The 26,238-nt window shown below is 33.5% G+C and overlaps 6 protein-coding genes and 1 long non-coding RNA gene across 9 annotated transcripts; 3 read left to right on the forward strand and 4 right to left on the reverse strand.

Annotated features, from left to right (window-relative positions):
* On the reverse strand, positions 1 to 2,883 carry LOC114166703 (exosome complex component RRP45A-like). Its single transcript, XM_028051477.2, has 5 exons — positions 2,158 to 2,883; positions 1,887 to 2,075; positions 1,520 to 1,776; positions 789 to 847; positions 1 to 557 (listed from the first exon to the last, which is right to left on the reverse strand). The coding sequence occupies exons 1-5, from the start codon at positions 2,794 to 2,796 to the stop codon at positions 352 to 354; spliced, it is 1,350 nt and encodes a 449-aa protein (XP_027907278.1). The 5' UTR covers positions 2,797 to 2,883; the 3' UTR covers positions 1 to 351.
* Positions 2,884 to 3,607: 724 nt separating this feature from the next.
* On the reverse strand, positions 3,608 to 7,877 carry LOC114174202 (putative serine/threonine-protein kinase At1g54610). Its single transcript, XM_028058993.2, has 8 exons — positions 6,721 to 7,877; positions 6,347 to 6,631; positions 5,894 to 6,211; positions 5,378 to 5,605; positions 5,064 to 5,164; positions 4,733 to 4,847; positions 4,360 to 4,635; positions 3,608 to 4,062 (listed from the first exon to the last, which is right to left on the reverse strand). The coding sequence occupies exons 1-8, from the start codon at positions 7,171 to 7,173 to the stop codon at positions 3,925 to 3,927; spliced, it is 1,914 nt and encodes a 637-aa protein (XP_027914794.1). The 5' UTR covers positions 7,174 to 7,877; the 3' UTR covers positions 3,608 to 3,924.
* Positions 3,954 to 4,878, forward strand: LOC146888533 (uncharacterized). Its single transcript, XR_014986034.1, has 2 exons — positions 3,954 to 4,082; positions 4,276 to 4,878. It is a non-coding gene; the product is annotated as an uncharacterized LOC146888533 (long non-coding RNA).
* A 4,919-nt stretch (positions 7,878 to 12,796) lies between the features above and the next one.
* Positions 12,797 to 17,870, forward strand: AAE1 (acyl activating enzyme 1). 3 transcript variants are annotated; one of them, XR_014986065.1, is made up of 5 exons: positions 12,797 to 13,064; positions 13,229 to 14,708; positions 14,797 to 14,882; positions 15,481 to 15,730; positions 17,630 to 17,870. XR_014986065.1 is itself a non-coding variant. In XM_028059149.2 (3 exons), exons 1-2 carry the CDS (start codon positions 12,822 to 12,824, stop codon positions 14,681 to 14,683), a joined length of 1,698 nt encoding a protein of 565 aa, XP_027914950.1. In that variant the 5' UTR covers positions 12,797 to 12,821; the 3' UTR covers positions 14,684 to 14,708; positions 14,797 to 14,937. The 3 variants fall into 3 exon arrangements, 2 of the variants coding, with proteins under 2 accessions (XP_027914950.1, XP_085524526.1); XM_028059149.2 differs by lacking the exons at positions 15,481 to 15,730; positions 17,630 to 17,870 and having other exon boundaries at positions 14,797 to 14,937; XM_085668400.1 differs by lacking the exons at positions 15,481 to 15,730; positions 17,630 to 17,870 and having other exon boundaries at positions 13,229 to 14,835.
* On the reverse strand, positions 16,028 to 17,065 carry LOC114174319 (ethylene-responsive transcription factor ERF020-like). The gene has a single exon (XM_028059151.2). The coding sequence runs from the start codon at positions 16,869 to 16,871 to the stop codon at positions 16,341 to 16,343; it is 531 nt and encodes a 176-aa protein (XP_027914952.1). The 5' UTR covers positions 16,872 to 17,065; the 3' UTR covers positions 16,028 to 16,340.
* A 1,873-nt stretch (positions 17,871 to 19,743) lies between the features above and the next one.
* LOC114174318 (Rieske (2Fe-2S) domain-containing protein) lies at positions 19,744 to 22,970 on the reverse strand. Its single transcript, XM_028059150.2, has 3 exons — positions 22,515 to 22,970; positions 20,257 to 20,514; positions 19,744 to 20,156 (listed from the first exon to the last, which is right to left on the reverse strand). The coding sequence occupies exons 1-3, from the start codon at positions 22,902 to 22,904 to the stop codon at positions 19,968 to 19,970; spliced, it is 837 nt and encodes a 278-aa protein (XP_027914951.2). The 5' UTR covers positions 22,905 to 22,970; the 3' UTR covers positions 19,744 to 19,967.
* Positions 22,971 to 24,796: 1,826 nt separating this feature from the next.
* LOC114173460 (uncharacterized) lies at positions 24,797 to 26,135 on the forward strand. The gene is made up of 2 exons (XM_028057889.2): positions 24,797 to 25,125; positions 25,287 to 26,135. Exons 1-2 carry the CDS (start codon positions 24,895 to 24,897, stop codon positions 25,899 to 25,901), a joined length of 846 nt encoding a protein of 281 aa, XP_027913690.1. The 5' UTR covers positions 24,797 to 24,894; the 3' UTR covers positions 25,902 to 26,135.
* Positions 26,136 to 26,238: the final 103 nt, after the last annotated feature.

The raw sequence follows: 26,238 nt of genomic DNA on the forward strand, positions 1-26,238 counted from the left end.
TTTCAAGTGCCAAAATGTTACAAAACCCATATATTATTATCTCAGTATTAGGAATTTCTATCACGGAAAAATAATTGAGATTCCATTGTCCATCTAATGTTTACAACGTCCTAGATCTATCACCTACAAGAAGTAACAAAAATGAAGTACAGGCTGTAAAGTTCAGGCAACTTCATGTGCATGCATATGCATGTGCATGTTCCTATTTGTAATACTAAACAGACATTTTCCCCAGAACATGAAACCCTTGCTTCTACCAAAATTGGGAACATTGGAACTCAATTCTCAATTTCAACTGGTATACAAACACATGCTTAGAAGAAGAACGGCGATAAGTCAAAAACTCATTAACTAATTTAATTCGTTATTGGATGATACTTTTTTTTTCCTCTTATGTTTGGGCTTGACGGCATCCTTCAGAGTCTTACCTTCGTTACTCTGTCCACCAGTTAGAGACTTGTCAATTGGAGAAAAATCTGTCTTAATTTCCTGTGGTGGTTCCTGGGGCTTAGTCTCACGGCTTGAATCCTTTGGTTTACTAGGAGCTACTGATGGTCCTGCATATTATAAAGCTATTCTAATAAGTGGAGACACCATTAGAACACATATACGTTGATAAATTGATAGATACCAACTTATAATATGAAATTATAATGAATCCTAATAAAAAAATGAATAGAAGAAACAGAAAAAAGAGAATGATGAATACAACAGAAAAAAGCCACCGATTCCATCATAAGCCACATAACAGCTAATTTCATAATTGAAGATGAAAGAGCAGTTATTACCCCGTGAAGCTAGAGAAGCTTTTAGAAGATCTGGATCTACAGACTCTGAGTAGGGATCCCTGAGGAAAATGAAGGAACAGTGGTGGAAAGATATAAAATGCATTTTAATTAAATTTCAAAGAACAAATATACTTATTATCTCCTTAACATAGACAAAATTCAAAATGGAAGAATATAAAATTAATAAGTTTATTATTCTAAGGAGAGAAGTCTTTAAAATTCGTGCAACTCTGAATCAGTAAGTTTGAAATAAAATATAACTATTGCCTCATTGACCCCAAATGATATTGTACCAAGACTTAAATATTTCAAAGAAATTAATTCTTTTTTATGTTTTAATAAATTTATTTATGAACCATTTATGTACTTTGATCTTATGAGCAGTGAATATCAAACTTCATCCTCGTGGTTTGCTACTTTGCTTTATCATAGGGTTGAATTATTTTTGCCAAAAGAGTAATATATATATATATATATATATATATATATATATCATTGAAACAACGTTTTAACATTGGTTTCTGTATATGATAGACTCTTACTAGTTTAGTCTAGTGGAATCCATGAAACATAAACTCTTGAATTTGACACCTTACTTTGTAAGTTGTAATAGTGATCACAAGTTTCATTTTCTTTTGTATTGATCAGTACCAAGTAGACTATACAAAAATTTCAAATCTAAAAATCAATAAAAGGAAAACTATTAGTTCTTGGACTAGCTGATATCATACCAACTTGAAGGTCCACCACTGAAATTCTTGGAGCCTCCATCCTTACTATGTTCTTGTCCTGATGGCGTGGCTTCACATTCCATAGAATTTTCCTCTTCTTTCAGCTTCAATTTGTCCAAACCGGTACCATCCTCATCACCAAGTAATTGATTTTGTTTTTCACCTATTCCAGATGGAGCATCACCTACATCCATAGCAACAGACGCAGGGTGCCGCTTAATCTTCCGCAACGCCCTTTCATTGTTGTGTACTTCAACCTAATCAGAACACGCAACAACAAGCAATTTACCAAACAGCATAAACTACACAATTGATATGACACTTAAACAAGTGTAGCAATGTTGCACGCAAGAAAAAGAGAACTCACAGCATCCTTAATCTTAGTTGTAATATCAATAGCTTTAGCATGAGCAAGTTTCAAGCAATGCATGATAAATCTCTGAGAGACACCCTCTCCACCAGCCTTCTGAATAGCACAAACGTCGCCGTTTGAATTAAGCGTCGCAGTCATGCGTCCTGTCATCACACACTCTTCTTCATTCGTCGGATCTATCACCTACACACATAAACCCTAAACCCTAACTAAAACCTCCAAAACCAAAATCAGACAAAAAAAAAAGAGAAAAAGGAATCCGTACAAGGAGATTTTCAGTGCTGAAAAATCCAAACGTAACGGCAATCGGGAGGTGATGTATACTCAACGGTATCGGATCGCGCTCTTCGGGAGGATGCACCACCACTTCCTGGCCGTCTTCCCCGGCCAGCGAGCATTCCGGCCGTCGGAACGTCAGCAGTGCAGCCAGCGCCGCGATATTGGCAGCGTCAACGAGATTTCCGGCATTGTCGAGAATGTGGATATCGACGCGAATGGCCCATACGAGTTTTCCGGAGAGTACGCAGAGCGATTCAGTGTCGATGGCACGGCTTTCGCGCAGGCCGCGGTCGACGACGCGGCCCAGCTCGACGGCTGACTCGGCCGGGCGGCCCGGTTCGAAGGAGGGGTCGGCCATGGGAGAGAACTCGGTGAAGATGGAGAGGGAGCCCTCGTTGGGCCTGTCTTTGTAGGGCCTAACGAGTTGGGCCGTGACGAAGGTGACGACGTGGGTGTGGCCCAAATGGACCTCCGCCGAGCCGTCTTGCTTGGCCAACTTGATGGTGAGCTTGCGGTGGTCGGAGGGGCGGCGGCCGTCGACACGGAGGTCCGACAGGAGCGCCGCTTCGATGAATTTGTTGTCGTTGAGAGGCATTCGCCAGCTGTTTGCTAGCCTCTGCTCCATCTCCGCTACCTCTGCTTCTGCTTCCCAATATTTGGGTTTTAGGGCAAACCTATTCTTATTACTTCACACTAACAACACTATCACTCACTCTGAGTGGAAATTAAAATCAAACTATTTTATAGTGTAAAACTATTTCAAAGTAGGCTAAATTATATGAACTTCTTTTACTTATATTTTCCACTTATTTATTTGAATTAGTCGTTTCAAATTCTAAATATTATTTAATTTACCCAAGTTTAAAAAGAAAATATACAATGCATAGGAATTATGCTACCATACACAAGTTTATATATATATATATATATATATATATATAATTTAAATATAAAGTTGTGTTATAATTTAGTTTTCATCAATACAAAGGAGTGTTTTTTTTTTTAATTATTTTATCGGAATGTAATGTCAACATAATTAATACTTTCAAAATAAAATAAAGTGAGTAAAGTTTATGAAAGATTATACATTCCTATTTTTTTTTTCTATATTTTGACTTTTATAATTTATTTTTTGACGTGCTCATTAATTTTTTTAAATAAAAAATAATAGTTTATTAATTAATAATTTACACTAAGTTATTATAGAAAATAAAATATGTGAATAAAAAAGAGTCGTATTATCGTTGTACAAAATTTATAATAAATTATTTTAAAACCTCACCTTGTAAAAGCTTAAAATTGGTAGAAAGCTATTTTAATTCAGTCGCCGATCTGTGACACTTAAAACTAAAAAGAAAAAAAAATGTCCAAGAAACTATTGCACAGTTTTCACCAAAATCAGGAATTCATTTATATTAAAAATAGAAAAAGTATAATAAGTTTCGAGTTGTGCAAAGAAGTGACACTGTGTAACGTGCTTATTAATAGAGTTTAAGTTTGTTTATGTTGTTATAGATTATTTTTGTGTGTTCTTTCTATGTAAGCCATTTCATTGGTTAAATCATTGGTTGCGCTGAAGACGCGATGGACCTGCGTGTGTAAATTATATACCTTTGCATCATCAATAATGCATCGTTAAGAATGCATGGTTAAGAATGCATGGTACATGTTTGGCTTATTGTCCTAGAAACAACCCAGTCTCTTTTCCTTAAAGATTTTACATTGCAGTCCCTTTTGAGTAGAATGGATGGTTTTACGGATTGGCCTTTTTGACGCTACGGAAAACATCTTGCATTAATTTCTCATGCTCTCGAAGCATGTCATCGAGGTTCCCACCCGGAGGCACCAATGGTCCAGAGCAGTGTATCCTATTTTTCTTTGGCATATGACCCTGAAATCACACCACAACAGGTATATAAAAAACTCTTGTGTTATGTGCCTATGTCAATTTTACTTTCTTTTAATAGCTGTGTTATGGGGTATGAAATATTCACAACCTTTATCAATGATCAGTCTCTATAGAAAAGTTCACTACTTTTTGTGTGATCTTCTTTCCTAACTTGGTTTTTAACATTCACAGTACTCTCTAACCTTAAATCTTAAGGTTGTTGTATGGTAGGTTCTGTGACTACTGACAAGGTTGCAAACCAGAAATGAGGTAATAAAGAGAAGCAAGATTGTTGTTTACCATGGTGGATTCAAGAGCAGACGAGTCTGGTTCCTTTTTGACGACAGAGGTACATAAATCTGCTGTTGCAGGATTCAAATGAGACCTCTGATTCTTCAAAGATGGTTCTACTCTCTTACAGAATATGGATGATCCTGCTACACTGCCGCGTGTCATTGTAGCAGCATGCGTGAAGCCACCGTGTACACTTACTCTGCCTCCTTCACCGTTCTCCTTGCCCTCCCTATTCTCCTGGCACGGATATTTTTGACGGCACATTATGCTATTTGGTTTCCTCTGCCAATGTTGAAGTGTTCATGGCCGTCAGAATCGAATAAAGTTGTCGATAATAATCAATCACCATGGAAATATATGTTTAGAAGCATAAACATACCAGCACTGATATATTTCCCTGAGCGTTATAATGTGGTGAACCCAGTGCCTTGGTATCTCTTGCTCCTCTTAAAACAGATGCTGGTGCACGTCCTTTAACAGCTTCCTGGTTTTTCCTGATTGAAAATAAAGGTGAAGTTCTATGAATTTGGATATGGCACTTTTAATCACACCATTAAACGGTACCAACAAAACGTTCAATGTAATCTTTAATGGGATGCAAATGTTTTAACACAGTCTTGGCTCCACTATAACATGTATCTCCATCACAGAGTTTGGCCACTGTTATCATATGTCTATGTTACTTTGTAGGGAAATAAAACTTATTATACCTTGTAGCTTCCTTTTGTCGACGCCTGGAATCAAACTCCTTGCTTGGTGAAAACTTTGGTAAACTTGAGGGATCACAAGGTAAGGGGTTTGTTGTGAAGAACTAGCAAAGGTGCAACATGAATATAATATGGTAAGTAGGATATCCAAAACAGTGGTCGTAAATAGAACATAAGTAAAATTCAAAACTTTTAATAGCTGTCACATGTTTTCATTTAATAAAGCACTAAAAGTACTTATATAACAGCATAAAAACAGAATTAATTTCCATGTAAAGTATATTTGAAAAAAAGAATAAAGGGGTTCACAGCATTACCTCACTCTCGAGTGCGGAAGTTGCTGATCCTCGACCCTCTGGTTCTATTGTCAGGAGCTTATCAACAAGAGCCAATGCCGGGGAAGAAAAATTTTTAAATGTTTCTGAAATTTGGCGGTTGTAAGGTTGTTGTGGCTTAAAACTTGTTGCATGAGGAAACTTTGTTCTCTGCCAATAGTCTTCAGATGGCGAACCACAAAGTTTAAAAATTTTGTGCATTTGTTCCACCTGCATAAATTAAATCACTCTCAAAGTTAAATTGCAACTCTTTGTCTGTGCTTAGTAGTAATAGAAATTCCATGCTTATTATGCTCTTCTGTTTACTTGGTTTGGGATATTTCTAGAGTGTAATCAGTACAGTTTTTACACTCAGATTTGACTTGAACATATAAACTAAAACACAGTAGAAATAAGCAGACAATGTTAAATCAAATGACAGAAGTAGACAGAATTTAGAAAAACTACACCATTTTTCAGTACAAGAGCTAATTATGAAGATTGGTTCATGAAACTGACCTCTGTTCTTCCAGGCATGATTGGCTTCCCCGCTAGCAATTCGGCTAGAATGCAACCAACACTCCACATGTCAATTGCTTCTCCATACTCTGTAGCACCCAGCAAAAGCTCAGGTGCCCTATACCACAGAGTCACAACACGGCTAGTCAATGGCTGCTTTTTTTTAGGATCATATATTGTTGCAAGACCAAAATCTCCTATTTTAAGATTTCCATTGTTGTCAACAAGAAGATTCGAACCCTTGATGTCACGGTGCAGCACACCACGACTGTGGCAATGTTCAAGCCCACGTAGCAGTTGCTGCATAAAACATTTTATCTGCAAAGCCAACAAGAAGATAATTGAATAACATACAGGTAAAAACCCACCACTCATTTTTCTATAGAGGTAATCATCATTAACTCCTTAGAAATTTGTTAAGTACTTTTAAGTCTCAACATGCAGGGCATGTACCTGTGGTTCAGTCAACTTCGAGCCATGTGCAGTTGCTAGCCCAGCGAGGTCATGTTCCATGTACTCAAAAACAAGGTACAAACTGGTAGACGTTCTTGAAGTGACAAGACCCTCGAGCTTCATGACATTAGGATGGTCAAGTTGACGCATAATATAGATTTCTCTTGCCATGAACCTTACACTTTCCACCTCTGCACTTGAAAACCGAACCTTCTTCAAAGCCACAACTTTACCAGTCTCAAGATCACGAGCTTTATGCACACTGCTATAAGCCCCTTGTCCAACCTGCACACACAGCATTCACTAGCATGTAAACTGGTTGAAACATTTTCAAAGAAAAGGGGTGCCATGAAGAAGTGATATTTGAAACTAACTTGGCCTAATTTTTCAAAAGAGTCTGCCCGTCGAGGCACCCACCCTTTGATGGCTTCTGCTGCCACAGAAGATAACCAAATTGGCCACCCGAAATCAACTTGTTCTCCTGCAATATGCTGCACGCTAAGTATTCTGCTCATCATCGGCATTTTGTCATCTACACCACACGTCACTGTCACGCGCCGCTGGAGCTGGCTTTTTGTGGCATCTGAGTGGTTGCTTTTATCCTCTGTCGCCACTATGACAGACCCTTTAATTGCTTGTGATGATGAGTCAACAATTCGGGGAACCGAACCATCCTTGCCTCTTGCACTGTCTGACTCTGCAGTTGAGACAGAAGGAGCAACAAGTTGCACCGAAGACTTGTTCGATTCTTTTTCTTTTTCTTTTTCTTTCTCGTACTCATCAACTCTGTCTTTGTTTGAGGAGTCTTTTGAGCAGATGCACCCCATATTCTTACAAAAGGGGTGTTGCTTTGTTTCTCCGATCAATCAATAGATCACTACCTTTTCGTGAAACTTGTTGAGCAACTGGGTATTTTCTTGGGAACCCAGAAGCTCCCACCCCACTACAAAGACGATCATGCCAGTGGAAAATCCACCAACAAAATCAATGTTGCAATGTGTCTATCAACTTACATCACACGTAACAAGAATTCATACAGAATGGATGTTAGAAATTTTGCAGTGCATTTCAAAATTCAATGCTTTACACCTCTCCCAGATTGTGCAATCTTAACAAGGACTCAAATGGCTTGATATTTTGAAAATCAAGCGCTGGAAATGAATAAAGGAATGTATAAACACGGAAGAACAACGAAAGAAGGGATTCCCCAGTCAGAGGGTTGATAATTGAATCAAAAAGGAGGTGGATGAATAGGAATGAAGGAAACGAGCTCAAATTCCTTGACCTTTGAGGGGTGAAAAGGCTAAAACCATGTGGAGAATTTGCTGCAACGGAAACAGGGCACAACAACAATAACAACAACAACAATGCAGGACAATTTTCTTGGCTTTTTCTTGAAATGGAAAGAAAAAGAAAATGTTTTTAATTGTTGTTATGTTGTGTACAGAGGAAAAGCTGGGGGTTGAAGGGAGTGAAGGACATTAAGGGAAAATTGAAAAAAGAAAAAAGAGTTTATTTGATAATGGGAAAAATGGTTGGAGGGATGAAAACAGAGACGAGAGAGTTTCGGGTTGTGTGCGAGAAATGCGAATCACCCAGCCTTCCACGTTCAACCTTGCTGGAATCTCTCCATTCTTTTCACATACACTCTTAAACCAACTTAAACATCCAATTAACGTTAATAACATATCATCTAAGTATCATCTAAGGTTTAAATATATTTATGTTTCTGTTTCTGTTTCTGTTTTTGATTGTTAGGTCATTTCAAGATAACATGTCTGTACTACTTGTTAATATTCCACAAGAAAGAGAATTTTATATTTTGTTTTTAATTTTATTCTTTAAATGTTTTTTAAATTAATTTTTTTATTAATTTTCTTTTTTTAAGTAACTTTTTTAAAAAATTTAACTATTTTCTAATTTAACTTTTTTTCTTAAATATATTTATTTTTAAATTAAAATATTTATTATTATAAACAAATTATCTAAAAATGTAAACATTACAGACATTAAAATTGTAGAAATTATTTAAATTTACTTTAATAATCAAAATAATAATAATTTCATTGTTTTTTATTATTATAATTATTTTCAAGTTTAAACAAATTTAACCATAGTTTGATTTGTGTTTTTTTATCTGAATTGATATGCAATCAAGAACTTAGACACGATATAGGGTAGTCATGATTCCCAATTATTTGGGTATCTATAAATGTTTTTATTTAATTTTTAAATAATAAAAGTATAAATAAAATGATTTGAGGATGATTTTTTTAACTTAAATATAAAAATGATATATAACTATTATATACCACTGAGCTACTGAGGAACAACGGGAAATTCGATCTCATAGAGTTCAATTCCCGTTCTCAACCCATGACCAATAGGAACTCGAAGTTTCCTTCGTAACTCGTCAAATTTCTTCACAGCGGCTCCCTTCCATGCCTCATTTCATAGGGAACCTCAAACTGGCTCTATTTCATTATATTACATCCATAAACTAATTCCATTCATTTAATATCCCTATCTTTGGTGTTATTGAGATAAGAGATGTCGTTTCTATTTCTAGTCTATCTATTTCTATAAATGGAAAATTATGCAAAATTGAAAATTGAAAAATCGTTATATAATAATCCAAAAATTGCAATAGAAAAGAAAAAGAGAGGTTTGAGATGATTTTTCAATCTTATATATAATAGTTATATATCATTTTTATATTTAAGTTAAAAAAATCATCCTCAAATCATTTTATTTATACTTTTATTATTTAAAAATTAAATAAAAACATTTATAGATATTTATTAATAAAAGTAATCAGGATTTTGTCTTTGGTTATAAAGTTCTTTCACGTTAACTTATCAAGAAAGTTTTAAAATATACAAAAGGATAAAAAAAATAGACTGTGAAACAAAGATCAAAAAACAAATAAGTTGAAGAATGATGTCTCCTGAATCAAGATCAATATCGTATTATGATTTATGGTATTTGTTACATTTATAATTCTCCTATTACGATGTTTCTATAAATTTAAGTTTTTCTTTTCAAATTAGTATAAATTATAATTATGATTTTAAAAATTTTTGTATGAAATTAGTATGGACCTTGATCATATTTTTTCCCAAATTAATATAATGGTTTAATTATGTCTTTGGTCTCCATTTTGGAGTCAATCTCAAAATGATACCCAAATTTTTAAAAGTCTCTAATTGATTCTTTTTTGTTAAAATGTCTCACGTTTGCCCTTTCTGTTAAGTCAAGGTCGACGCCGTTAGAGAGAGTGTCACTGTCAGTTCTTCGACTTTTTGAATTTTTGTTATATATATATATATATAAAATAGTTATATATCATTTTTATATTTAAGTTAAAAAAATCATCCTCAAATCATTTTATTTATACTTTTATTATTTAAAAATTAAATAAAAACATTTATAGATATTTATTAATAAAAGTAATCAGGATTTTGTCTTTGGTTATAAAGTTCTTTCACGTTAACTTATCAAGAAAGTTTTAAAATATACAAAAGGATAAAAAAAATAGACTGTGAAACAAAGATCAAAAAACAAATAAGTTGAAGAATGATGTCTCCTGAATCAAGATCAATATCGTATTATGATTTATGGTGTTTGTTACATTTATAATTCTCCTATTACGATGTTTCTATAAATTTAAGTTTTTCTTTTCAAATTAGTATAAATTATAATTATGATTTTAAAAATTTTTGTATGAAATTAGTATGGACCTTGATCATATTTTTTCCCAAATTAATATAATGGTTTAATTATGTCTTTGGTCTCCATTTTGGAGTCAATCTCAAAATGATACCCAAATTTTTAAAAGTCTCTAATTGATTCTTTTTTGTTAAAATGTCTCACGTTTGCCCTTTCTGTTAAGTCAAGGTCGACGCCGTTAGAGAGAGTGTCACTGTCAGTTCTTCGACTTTTTGAATTTTTGTTATAATTTTTTTTTAATTTTAAATTTTTTTTAATTTTAAAAAAAATCAAAAAAATTGACACGTGTCAAGCTGTCATCGTGCCACGTGGTTGTGACAAAGTGATGTGGTAGTGACAATGACACATGTAAGTATTATGCCAGGTGTCATTCTTTTAGTCTCAATTTGATCCCTTTATTTTAATTTGTTTCAATTTAGTCCCAATTTTTGTAAAAATGAACAATTTTGTCCCTCTCCAAATTGAAACAAAAATTAATTTTATATAAATGTTATACAAATATTTTTATGAAATTTGATATTTTTATTCAAATTGATGTTTTTATTATATATTTGTAACATAGCTAAGTTTATTTAAAATTGTGTTTCACATTCAACTTACTTAAAATTGTTTTCAAATTTTAAATTTATATGTGTTTTATTGTTACATGAACTAGTTAATTTATGATTTTTTTTCTATTAACATTATTTTTTATTAACAACTTTAAAACAATTTAAAATAAAGTTCAATGTAAAATATTAATTAAATGAACTTAAGTTGGTTAAAAATATTTACTTGAAATATCAATTTTGATGGAAATATTTGTGTACATTTATATAGAAATTAAATTTGATTTCAATTTGGAGAGGGACAAAATTGTTAATTTTTACAAAAATTGGGACTAAATTGAGACAAATTAAAATAAAGGGACCAAATTGAGACTAAGAAAATGACACCTGGCATAATACTAACACGTGTCACTGTTACTGTCACATCATTATGTCACTGCCACATGGCACGATGACAGCTTGACATGTGGTAATTTTTTTGATTTTTTTAAAAAAATTCAAAAAATCGAGGAACTGACACGTGATACTCCCTCTGTAACGGCGTCAACCTTGACTTAAGAGAAAGGGCAAACGTGAGGCATTTTAACAAAAAAAGATGACCAATTTAAGATTTTAAAAATTTAGATAACATTTTAAGATTTTGACTCCAAAATGACATAATTAAACCTAATATAATTCTAAATTGTGAGATATAAATATTTTGTTGTTTTGTTCCATACAGGAAAATTTGATTGATGTGTCTTGGACTACATTTATTTCGTATAATAATTTTTTTAACTAAAAATAATAATTTATATATAAAAAAATTAATTTGACATTGACAATTTTTTTTCTTTCAAATTCTATCACTGATCATGTGTTAACATAAGTAGATAAGGTTGCATGAGAGTAGTGAACAATATTGATATAGCATTTCATGAATAGTAGTTGTTTGTATTTTTATAGTTGTGTTTTTATATTCCTCTTCATGTTGTAAAAGTTTTTAAAAGACAATATTTAAAAATTAGTAAACTATAAATAAAATGTATATATTTATGTATTTATTTATACTGAGGCTAAATTGGTTGATTAAAATAATCATATGTATATATTTTTAATATTTAAGGATCAAAGTGCAGGAAAATTTAAAAGAATTTAATTTCATAACAAAACTTAAAGAATAAAATATATTTAACTTTTGTTTAATTTGTATGATCCTATTTCTTAATAACTTTTGTCGTATTGCCGCATAGAGGAAAGAACCATGGTGTTGGACGTGCATAAAAATTTGAGAAAAGATAAGAAAAACAAAAGCAACTACCTTATCCTATTCCAATTTATTTGATTACTTGATCCCACACATGACTCTTTCTATAGGCGGTGATGTTGCTCACCGAATAAAATACATTTATTTAATTATATTTATTTTACTTTCTAACTTAAAATTCTAACACACAATATTATATTATTATAATAGATCGTAAAATATAAATGAAAGAAAAAGGTAAGTATAATAAAACAAATATAATTAAATTGAGTTATTAAATGAATGTACTTTTTATCTTGTGAGTATCAAAATAAATTCATTCCACCTCCTACCTCTCCTTTTTATAACCCTTTCACATTTTAATCATAACTTCAATCCCTCCAAATGAGTGTTAATTACATGAGAAACGAATAATATTTTAAAAATAAATCATATGATATAATTATTTTAAAATAAATGGTAATATAGTTATTTAGAATTAAATAATAATTAAATGAGTTAAATATGATTTTGGTCCCTTAATTTTCAGTAGATTTTATAATTAGTTTATTTCAAAATTTTGAATCAATCTAGTCTTTCATTTTTCGAAATATGTAAATTTAATCATTTTAATCAAATTTTGTTAAGTTTATTTGATAAGTGACGCGTATTTGACTTAACATTAAAACAAAATATGTCAAATATAATAAACAACTCACATACAATCCTAAAATACATATCAAACATAAAATAAATTTAATAAAATTTGATTAAAATAACGATGATCGAATTAGTTCAAAAATTTAAAATATACTAATTTTAAAATTCATAGAAAATTAAGAAACGAAAGATATATTTAAATTATATAATTACTGGAAAAACAATAGTACTTTAGAGTGAACTGTAACTAAAAAATGAGTTATGGTGATATTACTCTTCGAATCACGTCACGACTCATAAATAAGTCTGGTAGATGGATCTTTCAATCAGCGAATCCAAAAGAAAGAGAGAGATGGAAGGAAGTATCCGCTGTTCTGCCAACTATGTTCCGCTCACTCCGATCACCTTCTTGGAACGCGCCGCCGTCGTTTACCGGCACAGACTTTCCGTCGTCTTCGGTGACGTTACCTACACGTGGCAACAGACGCACCAGCGTTGCGTCAAACTCGCTTCTTCCATTTCTCAGCTCGGTGTTGGTCTTGCTCCCCGCGATGTGGTTTGTTTCTTTCGCTCCCAACCATTTTCCTCAATTTCACCGTTTACATCGATTGGATAAAAAGTCAAACTTTTTTATTTTTTGTTATGTTTGGTTTGATTCGTTTGTTTTTAGTGGATCGTGTTGCATATCGAACTAATTTTGATTGTTTTGAGCTTGATCAGGTTGCTGTATTGGCCCCTAATGTTCCAGCTATGTATGAACTACATTTTGCTGTTCCCATGTCAGGGGCTGTTCTCTGCACCCTAAATACACGTCACGATTCTGCAATGGTTTCACTGTTGCTCAAACATTCTGAGGCTAAACTCATTTTCGTTGATTATCAATTACTCGATATTGCTCGAGGGGCACTTCAAATTCTTTCAAAAACCACCACTAACCTTCCCCAATTGGTCTTGATTTTGGAGTGTGGTGACCGATCACCTCCCCATGCTAGCAACAATTTGATATACGAGGATCTTGTAGAAAGAGGGGACCTTGGATTCGAGGTGAGGAGGCCAAAAGATGAATGGGATCCAATCTCACTCAATTACACTTCTGGGACTACATCCAAACCTAAGGGTGTGATCTATAGTCACAGAGGTGCCTATCTTAATTCTCTGGCTACTGTTCTGCTCAACGAGATGAAGTCTATGCCGGTGTATCTGTGGTGTGTTCCCATGTTTCATTGCAATGGTTGGTGCCTCCCTTGGGGAATTGCTGTTCAAGGTGGCACAAATGTCTGCCAAAGAAATGTGACTGCTGAAGGGATATTTGGCAATGTTTTTAGGCACAAGGTTACACACATGGCAGGTGCACCCACAGTTTTAAACATGATAATCAATTCACCACCTGAAGTGCGGAAGCCACTTCCTGGGAAGGTTGAAGTGATGACAGGTGCTGCACCCCCTCCGCCGGATGTGATCTTTCGGATGGAAGAGCTAGGATTTGTTGTGACTCATTCCTATGGTTTGACAGAAACTTATGGTCCATCGACAATTTGTACGTGGAAACCAGAATGGAACAATCTGTCTCGAGTTGCACAAGCAAAACTCAAAGCCCGACAAGGAGTGGCTCATGTTGGATTGGAGGATCTAGATGTTAAAGATCCCCAAACAATGAAGAGTGTGCCAGCTGATGCAAAAACAATCGGTGAGGTAATGTTCAGAGGCAACACTATCATGAATGGTTATCTGAAAGATTTGGAAGCAACACAAGAAGCATTTAAAGGTGGATGGTTTCGGAGTGGTGATTTGGGAGTGAAGCACCCTGATGGATACATTGAACTTAAGGATCGGTCAAAGGATATCATCATCTCTGGGGGAGAAAATATTAGCACAATTGAGTTAGAAGGAGTGATTTTCAGTCATCCAGCAGTTCTTGAAGCAGCTGTTGTTGGGAGACCTGATGAGTATTGGGGAGAGACACCTTGTGCATTTGTGAAACTCAAGGAGGGTTGCACTGCTACAGCAGAGGAGATAATCCAGTTTTGTCGGAATCGTTTGCCTCATTATATGGCTCCTCGAACTGTGGTGTTTGCTGATCTGCCAAAGACATCAACTGGGAAAACACAGAAATTTGTTCTGAGGGAGAAGGCAAGGGCCTTGGGAAGCTTGACTAAGAACACTAGCCGTTTATAAAGCATGATGATTCTGAAACTTGAATGTGATGTCTCTTAATTCTTGTTCTTTCAGGTTGTGATGTTTATTTATACATAAAATAAAATCTGTCTATTTGTGTGATTTATGTACAGTTGTTCAATGCTGCAACAAAGATAAGATACTTATGACAAGTCCAATGAACCACCTATCTTTCCTCAGTCAGAATACAGGTTTTAAGGTACTAAACCATATTAACATATTAAATGTATATTGTGTTTTTATTTATGTTTTTATCTGTAGGTGTGATTAAGAGATTATTGTCTTATTATTGTGTAGTTTGTAATAACTTTTTAAATAAAGATTATTAAAATTCATTTTCTATCAATAATAGAGTAAGTTAGACGATTTTTTTTTTATTGCATGACATCACATCTACCTTTTGCACAAGAACAAAACACTTATTTCTATCTCTGTTCTTAAGGAAAAAAAAAAAAACTTTAGAAGTTATGAATATAGCAATGAGATTGGAGTTCGAAACTGACCCGTCCCTTGTAAGCTCTGCATCGCTAGGTGAGACATGGCCTGGGCTCGAAGTGATTCTCATTTTTAGTTACCAATAATTGACCACTTTAAATTTAGATTTTTTTTTTAAATTATAGAATTAAAGAAAGAAAATTTATACTTGCAATCAATTCACTATTGTAAAAATTAATATTAATGCTGGCAGTTAATAAAACGAACTTGTATTTTGTTTTAAAAAATGTATATAAAACTCAATCAATTTTTAGTCTTTTACGATTGTCCTGTTCCTCACTTGCAAAAGCTTACTCGTGCAGGTGATGCTAACTCGCTTTTTTACAAGGTCAAAACTGAAGTATAAATTTAGAGAATTGTTTTTTCCGCTGATCTGCTGATTTCAAAATTCCAAAATATTATGAGCGTACTCTGACTTTTAGTGGGAGTATTTGATTTCGCTGTGCATACATGACGCGTAGCGATTCTGTCTCCGTGCTCCGTAGTTGTCTACAGTTGGTTGCTACTTTTGTGTGCCCACCAGCTATTCGACAAAAATGCCAACTAATCAAGGTAACTCTTCACTCCTTAAATACTTACATAACCAGTTTTCTCTTTTTCATAATCAGTTTGAACCATTACTTTTAACTTTTACACAAAACGTGATTTCCACCTGTTTAGTTTAATTTATATAATTTATAGGTTGAAAAATTACTGGTAACAGGAGACACTGAATGGTAATTATTCATTCTTATGAAGAAATATTTTCCGCAATGCTGAACTGTGTCTGTGGTTAAAAAACAAAAGGTAAACGCATTCAAGTCTTGATGCGTTTTCCAGGGATTATAGCAATTTGCACAAATGCAAATGTGTGTGAAAGTGTCCAGTTGACCAATTTCATTTTTCTTTGGTTTTTGAGTGGATAACCTTCCTTTTCTGGCCTTTTTAGTTTCTTTTTTCTTTGCTTCAAAAAGAAAGCTAAAATTACATCAGCTGATGTAAACACGAGGAAATGCTAAGAGAAATTACTTTTCTTTTGATTTGTGAGTTTAACTATCTAGACTATTCACATCAAAGTCAAAAACCATCACTGTAGCTCAAACCTTGACCACTTGAACATTTCTTCTTCGTCTTCTCTTTCGTTACTGACGGCTAGGGAAAAGTTTCTGCTTCATTTCTGCACCTAAAGATAGTCTTCAATGGAAATGTTCAAGCCATTCCTATCTGTACAATCTTCACCATTTCCTTTCCATGTCCCAGAATCACCACCCTCCAAACCATCCCACCAAAACTCATCACAATGATCACCACCTGCTCCAATCTCCTCCATTTTCTTCTCACTCTCCTGATTTTGTGCCACCCCACTTGAACTTCCGCCGGCGGCAATGTTTCTGGCGTCAACATCCATGCCAACGTCGGAAGCCACCTTCTGAACAGACCTCGGAGACATGTCCCTCAGCTGACCACTGTAAGAACACAAGGTTTCTGGCAAGTTCAGTTTCTCCAACGAAGAAGGCCTTCTGAGACAGTACACGGCGACGTCGTGAGCAACCGCCGCCGCCTCCGGCGTGATGTAGGTCCCCAGCCAGAGCCGCTCCTGGGTTCCCGGAACTCGAATCTCCGACACCCACTTGCCCCATTTGCGACGGCGAACACCCTTAAACTTGTTGTCCCTACTTGGACTGGTTGCATGCAGCGCTGAACTTTTACTCATTTGGGTATAACTGAGATTATGGTATCTGTATTATTGAGGTTGTTGAATCTGTGAGAGAAGAGATGGAAGATGGTGTGGTTTATATAAGGTTGAAGAATTTAAGAGTCAGAGAGATTGAAAGAGGCAACACAGTAGTAAGAGGACGGTGGAAGCATCGAAAGTCAAAATTTTCCAAGGTCAAAGTAAAACCAAAGAGCAGAAGCAAAGCAAATGCATATACTTAATTAAAGTCAACCAACTTGGAGGGACAAAGGAATACTAACAACACCGTATATATATATATATATATAACAAAATATATGTCTTAATAATTACATTTTGACAATTTATTTTATAAGTTAAAGTGTTATCTTCTAATTAATTTAAAAAATAAAAAAAATAAAAAGTGGAATAATTAAGAAAACATTGTCAAAATTTAAATGTTAATTATTTTTTCATGTAGATACCAATAGAAATTCTTATAACTCATACAATTAAGATTTTTTTTTATTAAATACACTATGATCAATGAAAAAATGATAACTTTACTTTCTTAGTTATCATGAAAAATGATCAAATCCCTGTGGGAAAGTATCGTTTATAAAATTTTTATCACAATTTTCGTAATTTTATTAAGAAAATTAATTTTTGTTGACTTGTTAATAAATTTTATTTGAACTCGTTATCAATGTTTTTGTATTCGAAATGAGTCTTCCACTTGTTGGGAATACGGTGACACGTGAATTTGATTAACTTTGCTCAGTTTTTTTCTTTGGAAGCCCACGCGCATCTCCGAGGGATGAGAATGCACACAACTACTTGGAGCCAGAAGTGTGCGCGTGAATGAGTGGGTGTGATGCTTAGCGCGTGGAGAGTAACAAGCGACGTCACGAGATAGAGTTTGGCGTAATGTCGTGTTGGACCCTTCTTTAGACCTCTTCTTCTTAAGGTATGTAGAATAAGCACGTGCCGACTTCATAATATTTAATAATAGAGATATGTTCAATGTGAACAAAATAATGTCTAACCTTGTCAAGTCACTTTATTATTAGTCACTATTTGACAAAATATAATTTTAAAAATACTTGAAAATTTATTTTTTACCAGAAAAAATTGTTTATATTATCTGTTTTATTCGATGTGTGTAACTTTTAACTAATCTTAAATTCCTAAAATATTTTTAACCGTACACGTTTTTTACATTATTTAAAAAATCATGTTTTAATTCTTTCAAATATGATTTTGATAAAATATGTATCGGTAAGGTTTTTTCTTCAAATGCACTCAATAAAGTGGTGTATCTTAGTAAAACCCTAAGACTTTAAAATTGTGTTAATCATCACAATTTCTTAAGAAAAACCGTGTTGAAAAACACTTTTTTTTTTTTAATTCATACTTAGATAACTGTATATTTATTGTTAAAACTACCCATTTTAATAATTAAAAAAAAAACTGCACGAATTTTGTGCTTTTACAAAAAGAAAAACACGATTTACATAACTGTGATTCAATGGTGGAAAGAAAAAGAAGAATTTTCATGCCAAATGCAAGTTATACATGTCCACATGTGCTATGTCATTTTGTATACAACCTATATTCCAAGAACCGATGCAAAAGTTTGGACAGAAATGTTTCATTTGTTTTACAAGGATAGTAATACCATGTTCGCTTTCTTCATTAAATAAAAGTTGCGAGAGTTAAGAAAATGATGGTGATAGATGGTGTGTGTATGATGAGAACAAGAAGTTGAAGAAAATTAGGTTTGCAAGTAGAGCCACTTGTGTTAACAAAATAGTACAAAAATGATTTGGGGTCCATTCATTCAATAAAGAACAAATATACAACAATGATATTTTGATTACTAAATTTTGAGAATTTTTTTTTATAACATGATGTGTTATCTTTTAAGTAGTTTTTGAATATTAAAAATATAAAATAATAAAAAATTACTTAGAAGATAACATCTAAGGTCGTAAGAAAAAGTTTTCAAATATTAAAAAATCATTTTTCATTTAAAAGCCTAAGTAGGAATTCAAAGTGGACATTGAAAAGTGAAAATTTGTTCTTTTCTGTTTATACCATGACATTAATGATGTTTCATTAACAACCCAGAATCGTATTGGAAACAACAGACAACCAGAGTTCATTGCGTGTTGTCTTAAACTAAATAAAAATTTGTAAAAGAGTATCTTAAAAAGTCAACCTTAATCTATATACTTAATTAATGGTTGAAGAGAATCCCTGGAACTAGAGGCATTTGTGTGAAGAGAATATTGGTTGAAGAGTTCAACCTGGGTTCCAAAATTTAATGAGAACCACATCTAACAACAAATATCTAATGCAGTAGACGCAAAAAAGTGTAAATTTATCCTTTCGTGGGTTGATTCCAATCAGCAACTTGTGTACATTTTGACAACAAAATAATTCTCCTTTCGTGGCTTAAAAAAGATTTCATAAAAATATCACCTTTCCACTTGTTGGATCAAGAAATTTAGCAATTGGTGAAGTACTTTGTTAGACAATTAAATTGTCTAATAAAACTAATTAAATTGCGTAATACATTATGTACTAATTTATTAACGATTTTGTTTTTTCTAAACGATTATTATTCCTTTACCTTAAATTCAATTAAGACTGTTCTATGTTGTGTATAGACAATGCACAGTATTGATAAAACATTGTCACCATATCTTCAATATATTTTCCCATTTGAAAAATTTGTAAAGAAAATACTGAAAGTGAAAAAGGTTGTTGGTGAATAAAAACCATAAGTTCCAAAGCTTACACAGTTGGGTCAAAACACATGAATGGGTTGAGTTATATTTTCTATACCACAAACCAAACAAGAACTTGATGATGATCAACTATCCCCAAATGCAGGGAGAAGACAACATTAAAAATGTCACTGTGAATTATGACCTTTAAAAATGTGTATGGTATACAGAGAGTAACATCAAAAACACGAAACAAAAGGTTGTACATTTACCAAGATCTAAACTCACGATATACAACACTAGATACAGAACTTACAAAATGGAAATGTGAATACTAACAGGACATATTACCCTGCTGAGGATCAGATGAATATTTTGGTAGCTGATATAACACAGATGATGTCTAATTGAAAGCATTAGAGACAGAGTATAAGAAGTCCAAGAAACCTGTTCCCTTTAAAAGACCCTTACCTGTTAAGAGCTCAAAATCCAACAACAGGAGGAAACCAATAACTGCTGCTCTCCCATTTATTATTTCATTCTTCCCAGTAAAACCAAATCCCTCTTGATCCTCATCAACAACCATTCTAACCTAATCATGTCATACAAAACTAGTGAAATAAGTCAAAAGGGCAGCTATGTAATGTAATAGCATAGGTTCAGATTGATTATCAGTTTGTTATAGTTGTTACCTCTTCAACATTGACATCAGTTGCAGTTACACCAGGTTGAGCCTTCCCACTAAAGACAATTTCTGCAGAAGCATCGGTTTTTCCACCTCTCAGGCTGATGTAGATATTTTGTTCATCTGTTTTCACAGGATAGGTAAAGAGTTTCCTCAAAGCGGGTGTGAGAACTCTCAGAACAGGATTTTTTGGATACCATTCTTTGACATCTCCTGTTCGAAGATCAAATGTGCTATCAGTTGAAGGGCAAACTATGCATCCATCCTGCATAATAATTGTAACACATTCATCATAGGATTTTCAAATATGCTAAATCATTAAACTTTTAACTCAATAGCCACTGCTTCAGCATAATGCTAAAAGTGATTTTTTATTTGAAAAATAAGAGAAAGAAAAAAAAAACACAACACACTGGAAACACAAAGAACTGTCTCACAATCTCATGTTTCATTTTACGATCATGCTACCAGGGCAGGGAATTGGTATCCCAATTTACAAGTAGCAAGTAGTGTAGGTTATAAAAGGTTAAACTATTCATTTGGTCCCTATGATTGCCATCATTTTAAGCTTTAGTTCCTGTATGAGGAAACTATAATTTTTACTCTCTGAACAATTATTTTTAGCGGGGAATTTTAGCATGAGTTTTTTCGATGTTACAGGGGAAATCGGGACTTAACTTCTATGAAGCCTGGTTACACAGATACGATAAGATACAAATATGGGGACAAATAAATTTTTTCAAATTTAAGACACAATACATCATGAATATGTGAACCAAAATATATAAAATAGATGCAAAATATTGATAAAGAGATGTTGACCTTTCACGTTAATTCATAACTATGATGATCACAATTTACAAAAAGAAATATGTGATCATAAAAAAATACAGTTTTTGTTTATATTAATCAACTATATCAATATAAATATTCATGGTAAAACTGAAAACAAGTATTGCTCTATATAATGTTAGGTTTACAGAGGAGGTTTTACTGGAAAGATATAACATCAATGAGACCTGAACCCAACCACATAAGACATTGACACTACTCTCAACCTAAAATCTTAAGACGATGGATTTATGGGCCTTGATCCTTAGATGATGCTCAACTTTCTCATTTTTACTCAATGTGGGACTTAGACTCACACTTAGATTCCTAATATATAATACCTTACCATTCAAGAGCATTGCTACATTACCATCTAACGCTAATTTTTCCTTCACGTTAGAGCATCTACAATGCAAGGGTTTTTTTCTAAGAAATTCTCAAGCAATCTTATTTTACTTTAAGTGGATCCGACCATCTCACATCACTTTTAAATAACTTTTACAAGTTTTACTCCAATGGTGAGACCTCATAACATCCACACTTATTAATTTTTTATTCCCACTTCAACTTTATACAACTTAAAAAATTAATTTACTTATTCTAGTTAAATATTAATTTAATGTTGGTTTGAAGTCACGTTCACGTTGGTATTAGTTTTTTTTTTTAACTCTTAAAAAACCCAGGTCTTAATTTTAAGCCCTGTACCATACCACATCAACGTTATACACTAAGAGCTTCTTATAAGATCTAGGTTTTAAATTTACGAGTCTTGCATTATAGATGCCTTGTTATCATCCAGAACTAAAAAAAAAACACAACTTCTAAGTTTAGTTCATCAACCAATTTAAGAAGCTCAAACCTTCATATCTCCACTAATGTTCCAAAACCTTGTCTCTCATTATTTATACAAAAATCGAAGCTTGCAGTGTCCACAAATCTAATATTCAGCCCTTTTTGAATCCATTTTGGATCTCTTCAAAGAATGAATGAAAGAGTATGTACTCCAATTTCTCTCGTGACCTACGTACGAATATGATTGTCTCATATACTATTCAAAAGTATTCAAACCATACCTTAGGAAAAAAAAAATGGAAACCTATTTGGAACTATTTGAGGAGAATCGGTATTAGAAATGGATACTACATTTCAAATTTTGAAGAATTCGGACTTCATATATTGACTTTCATTCACGTGCAAGGACTAAAACTTATAATTTTGTCATATAAAGACTAAAACTTAAATTTTTCTAGAAATATAACTAAAACAACTTAATATGGGGGGTAACTATAATAAGGACCAAGTCAATAGTTTATAACCTTGAATATGTTACATGTAAAATAGAATCTTTATTTTTTAGGGTTAATTGGTGAGTGATGCTGATTATATTTTTCCTCTTTCCCAGGAAATTTGCATAAATTAGGAAGTGAAAGTGACCTGGGTGAGCTTGGCATTGAGCAAGCCTTCAGTGTAGGCGCCTTCAGCAGGGGACCTATTCTCAATGGCAAAAACTTGATCTTTGTACCACAGCAGCAGTATGGTCTCGCCGTCCTGAAGGATCACGCGCCGCTCCCCCCTTGGCAGCGCCGCCAGTGGAACAACCGGAACCCAGTTGTCACCGGACGCCGATGACTCTTCTGCGACAGAAACTTGGGCGGCTTTACATGTGAGTGAGGGAGCGCAAGAAGGGTAACTGTAACTGTAACTGTAACCGTAACGGCGACAGATCAGAGAGTGGCGGTGGCAGAGAAGCGGCGGTTTGGGAGGGGCGGGGAGACGGAGAATGGGGGTTTTGGAGCATGAAAGGGGGAAAGGGTTTACAGCCATGGATTTTGGGTTTGGAGAGAGAAAGTGAAATGTGTTGCAGCGTCATCGTTGCATTTGCATGTGTGGATAAGAGAGGATAATGAGGTGAGTTTATTAGCCACATCTCTTTTCTCTCAACGAACTGCACCATAACTCTCTCTCCTACAACAATGATATAATTAGAATAAATATTTCAAATTTAAAAATAGCAACAAAAGTTTATCTTCTTAAATAGCTTTAATCAATCACATTAGTGTCTTTTTTTTTGGTGTGTGGATTCAATTCAACAAGATCAAAAGAAAATTTAAAAGGAAAAACTCACAAGACATAAGCTAATACAATAAGTGACTAATAACTAATTTGAGAAGAGAAACTTTCATAAATCACAAGATTATTCTCTGGGTAACAATTAATTTTAACTTGCCACCCAAGGACAAAATATATTTTAATGCTTAATCAGTCTCCACCAAAATGTTAAAAGTGCTAGAAATAATTTGTATCGGTTTGTGTAAGTTTATTGTGAGAGTTTATTTAAGAGGATATCGGAAAAATTCGGATCGTAAACAAATGTTCATGTGTAAGATTAGAATAAGATTTTAATTCAAAATTTTAAAATAATTGATTTATGGAAATTTCATTTATATACTAATTATCTTAATTATTTCTAATTAATATAAAACTTTATTAAACAAATTAACTATATTTTTTTAAAATTTATTAAAATAAACTCTATACTTTTATAAAGTCTCATCGAGATACACTAGGTTTGATGATCAACCGTAGCAGAAGAACACAAGAGTATATATATTTATGGACCAATGATAAATTTAAATCCATAAACAACTTTTTAAAAAGATAATGTTATTTTGATATTCAACAAATTTTCACACACACTTTGTATTCACTTTTTTACTCTTTAATCTATTTTTTATAAATACAAAAGTTTAGATTTTTAATAATGTTTTATTTCTAAAAGTGGATTGTAGTAGTATTAAAAAAATTCTCGTAAGGGCAATAGTTAAGATAAGAAGTTGGTAGGTACTTCAGTGATAAACTTGTTTTCTATTTTCAACAAGGCTTAAGACAAGAACGTAGGGTTGAATATTTTAAAGGAAAAAATTTATTTAACACCGATAACTACAATTTGACAACTTACTTGAAGATAAAACAATCATAATAAAAATGAACTTGTGTAAACAAATTTGGATATCAAAATATTATCGTCCTACTTCAAATGACGAATATGGCAAACGTATGTTTATTATGTTAACGTGATTTCAGAGTCCAGAAAAAGCAAAGTGGTCCTGAAATTGAGATTGATATAACAGATATTTTGGTTTATGATCGGTGGTTGATGATGATCACTTCCTACAGCTACACCACACAATTAGATATTGATGCAGAGCCCTCATTTTAATCAAAGAAAAATGTGCAAGATATTTTCTTCCCTAATTAAATACTTTTGGCCATTTGAGAGAGAAACAAACCAAGAAACAATATAGAATCATTTATATCCGAGGAAACAACCACTAAATATTTCTGGCTAATAATAGCAGTAAGGAAAAAAGATTGTCATGTATTTTTTTTTTCCTTTAATACCAAAAAAAATAAAAAGTATGGTAAAGTATACGGACACATCACTAAATGTTTGAATCATGGTGACAAAAATTATTGTGGTTATGAAAAATCTTTTGTTTGAAGAGACATTTTGCTAAATTATTGGTGGATAAGTTTGTGTTCTGAATTAGTCTTTCTCAAAAACAATGATAGGCAATTAAGCATCAATAAGAAATAGAAATTGGATGGTAACACTATAATTAACCTAACGTCATGCATGTCCATTATTTTGATGGTATGAAAGACACACGCCACATGCATTGATGTGTGCCTATAAATACGTGGAGGAGATGTTGATTTTTTTTGTAAGAAGAGCATAACTTTGTTTGTGAATTTATGATCTCTTCTTCCACCAACTTAAAAAAAAATATATTGTTCATGAATTTGTTATTGCATGGTGCACACGAATAATAAGATAGAAAGGAAAGGTGAAGTTGTTCTCTGGTTGAAGAGTGAAAGAATAAAGATGGACAGCCTAGAAGAGAGTGTGTTTATGTTCAATGATGAAGAGTATTATTCCAATGAATCAGAGCTGCATGAAGATCTATGGTGCCAAGACAACACCCATTCCGATGGCTCACCAGATAACACTTTGTATTGGGAATCTCAGGTCTCACTGCTTCAGGTACAAATACTCTTCCTTTTTCGTTTGATTTTCGTGTTCTTAGATAGGATATCTTTAAAATATATAATGGAACAATAAATTCAACATGTAAGATGAGATTTTTAAATTTGCGTGTGAACTTTGAACAGTGAATATTGATAAAATGATTTGTTGTTGTTCAGGAAACATTGGAGCGTTACCATGTAAGTGGGTCAAAATTGAGACGAGAGGTTGGTCGAATCATAGAAGAGGTGAAGGGTTCGGATTTCTGCGGCTGCTTGAAGGCAAACCCTATGGATTGCACGAGCTGTCTGAGAAGACAAGTTGTGACGGAGCTCCGAGACAGAGGATTCAGTACAAAGCTTTGCATTTCAAAATGGGGAACGACGAAAAAGTATCCAGGAGGTTGTCACGAATATATTGAAGTGATTGCAAAGACATCAACAAGGAAGAAGCAGATTCATATACTGATAGAATTGGAATTGAGAGAGCAGTTTCAGATTGCAAAAGCGGGTGAAAATTACCAGCATCTGGTGTCGTGTTTGCCTGAGTTTTATATTGGAAAAGCGGAGAACTTATGTGCGATTGTTCGAGTAATGTGCAATGCTGCAAAGAAATCAATGAAGGAGAAGAAAATGCATGTGGGTCCGTGGAGGAAGAGTAGTTTCATGCAAATGAAGTGGTCTGGGTTCAATCAAACAACATCCTTTGAAACACATACCACATATACCCCTCAACATTCAACTCGATCTTACCTCACCATTGCAGCAGCTCCTACACCTGTGGTAGTCACCTGAGTTAATTAGTAGTAGGAGGAGCAATGTGTCATTAGATCATTCCCATTTCAGTGTCCTTTACTTTAGGTCCGAGATTATGATGTAACATAATCGCCTAGCCGTAGACTATTATAATATCATATATTCTCACTGTCCTCCTGTTCTTTCATAAATACAGTTGAGGAGAAGTGTTTATTCCGCAACTCATTGGAATATATTCATCACTAATCTGAGTTTTAATTTACTTTTTGTAAATTTTATTCAATTTCAATCACATTTTTAAAATCTGTGATAATGTTAACGTGTCTAAAAATCACAATATTATTATTCCAAAATAAACTATAAAGTGTGGTCCATC

The sequence above is a fragment of the Vigna unguiculata genome, chromosome 2, assembly GCF_037176805.1.
Source record: "Vigna unguiculata cultivar grain cowpea cultivar isolate G323 ecotype 2 chromosome 2, ASM3717680v1, whole genome shotgun sequence".
Taxonomy (NCBI): domain Eukaryota; kingdom Viridiplantae; phylum Streptophyta; class Magnoliopsida; order Fabales; family Fabaceae; genus Vigna; species Vigna unguiculata.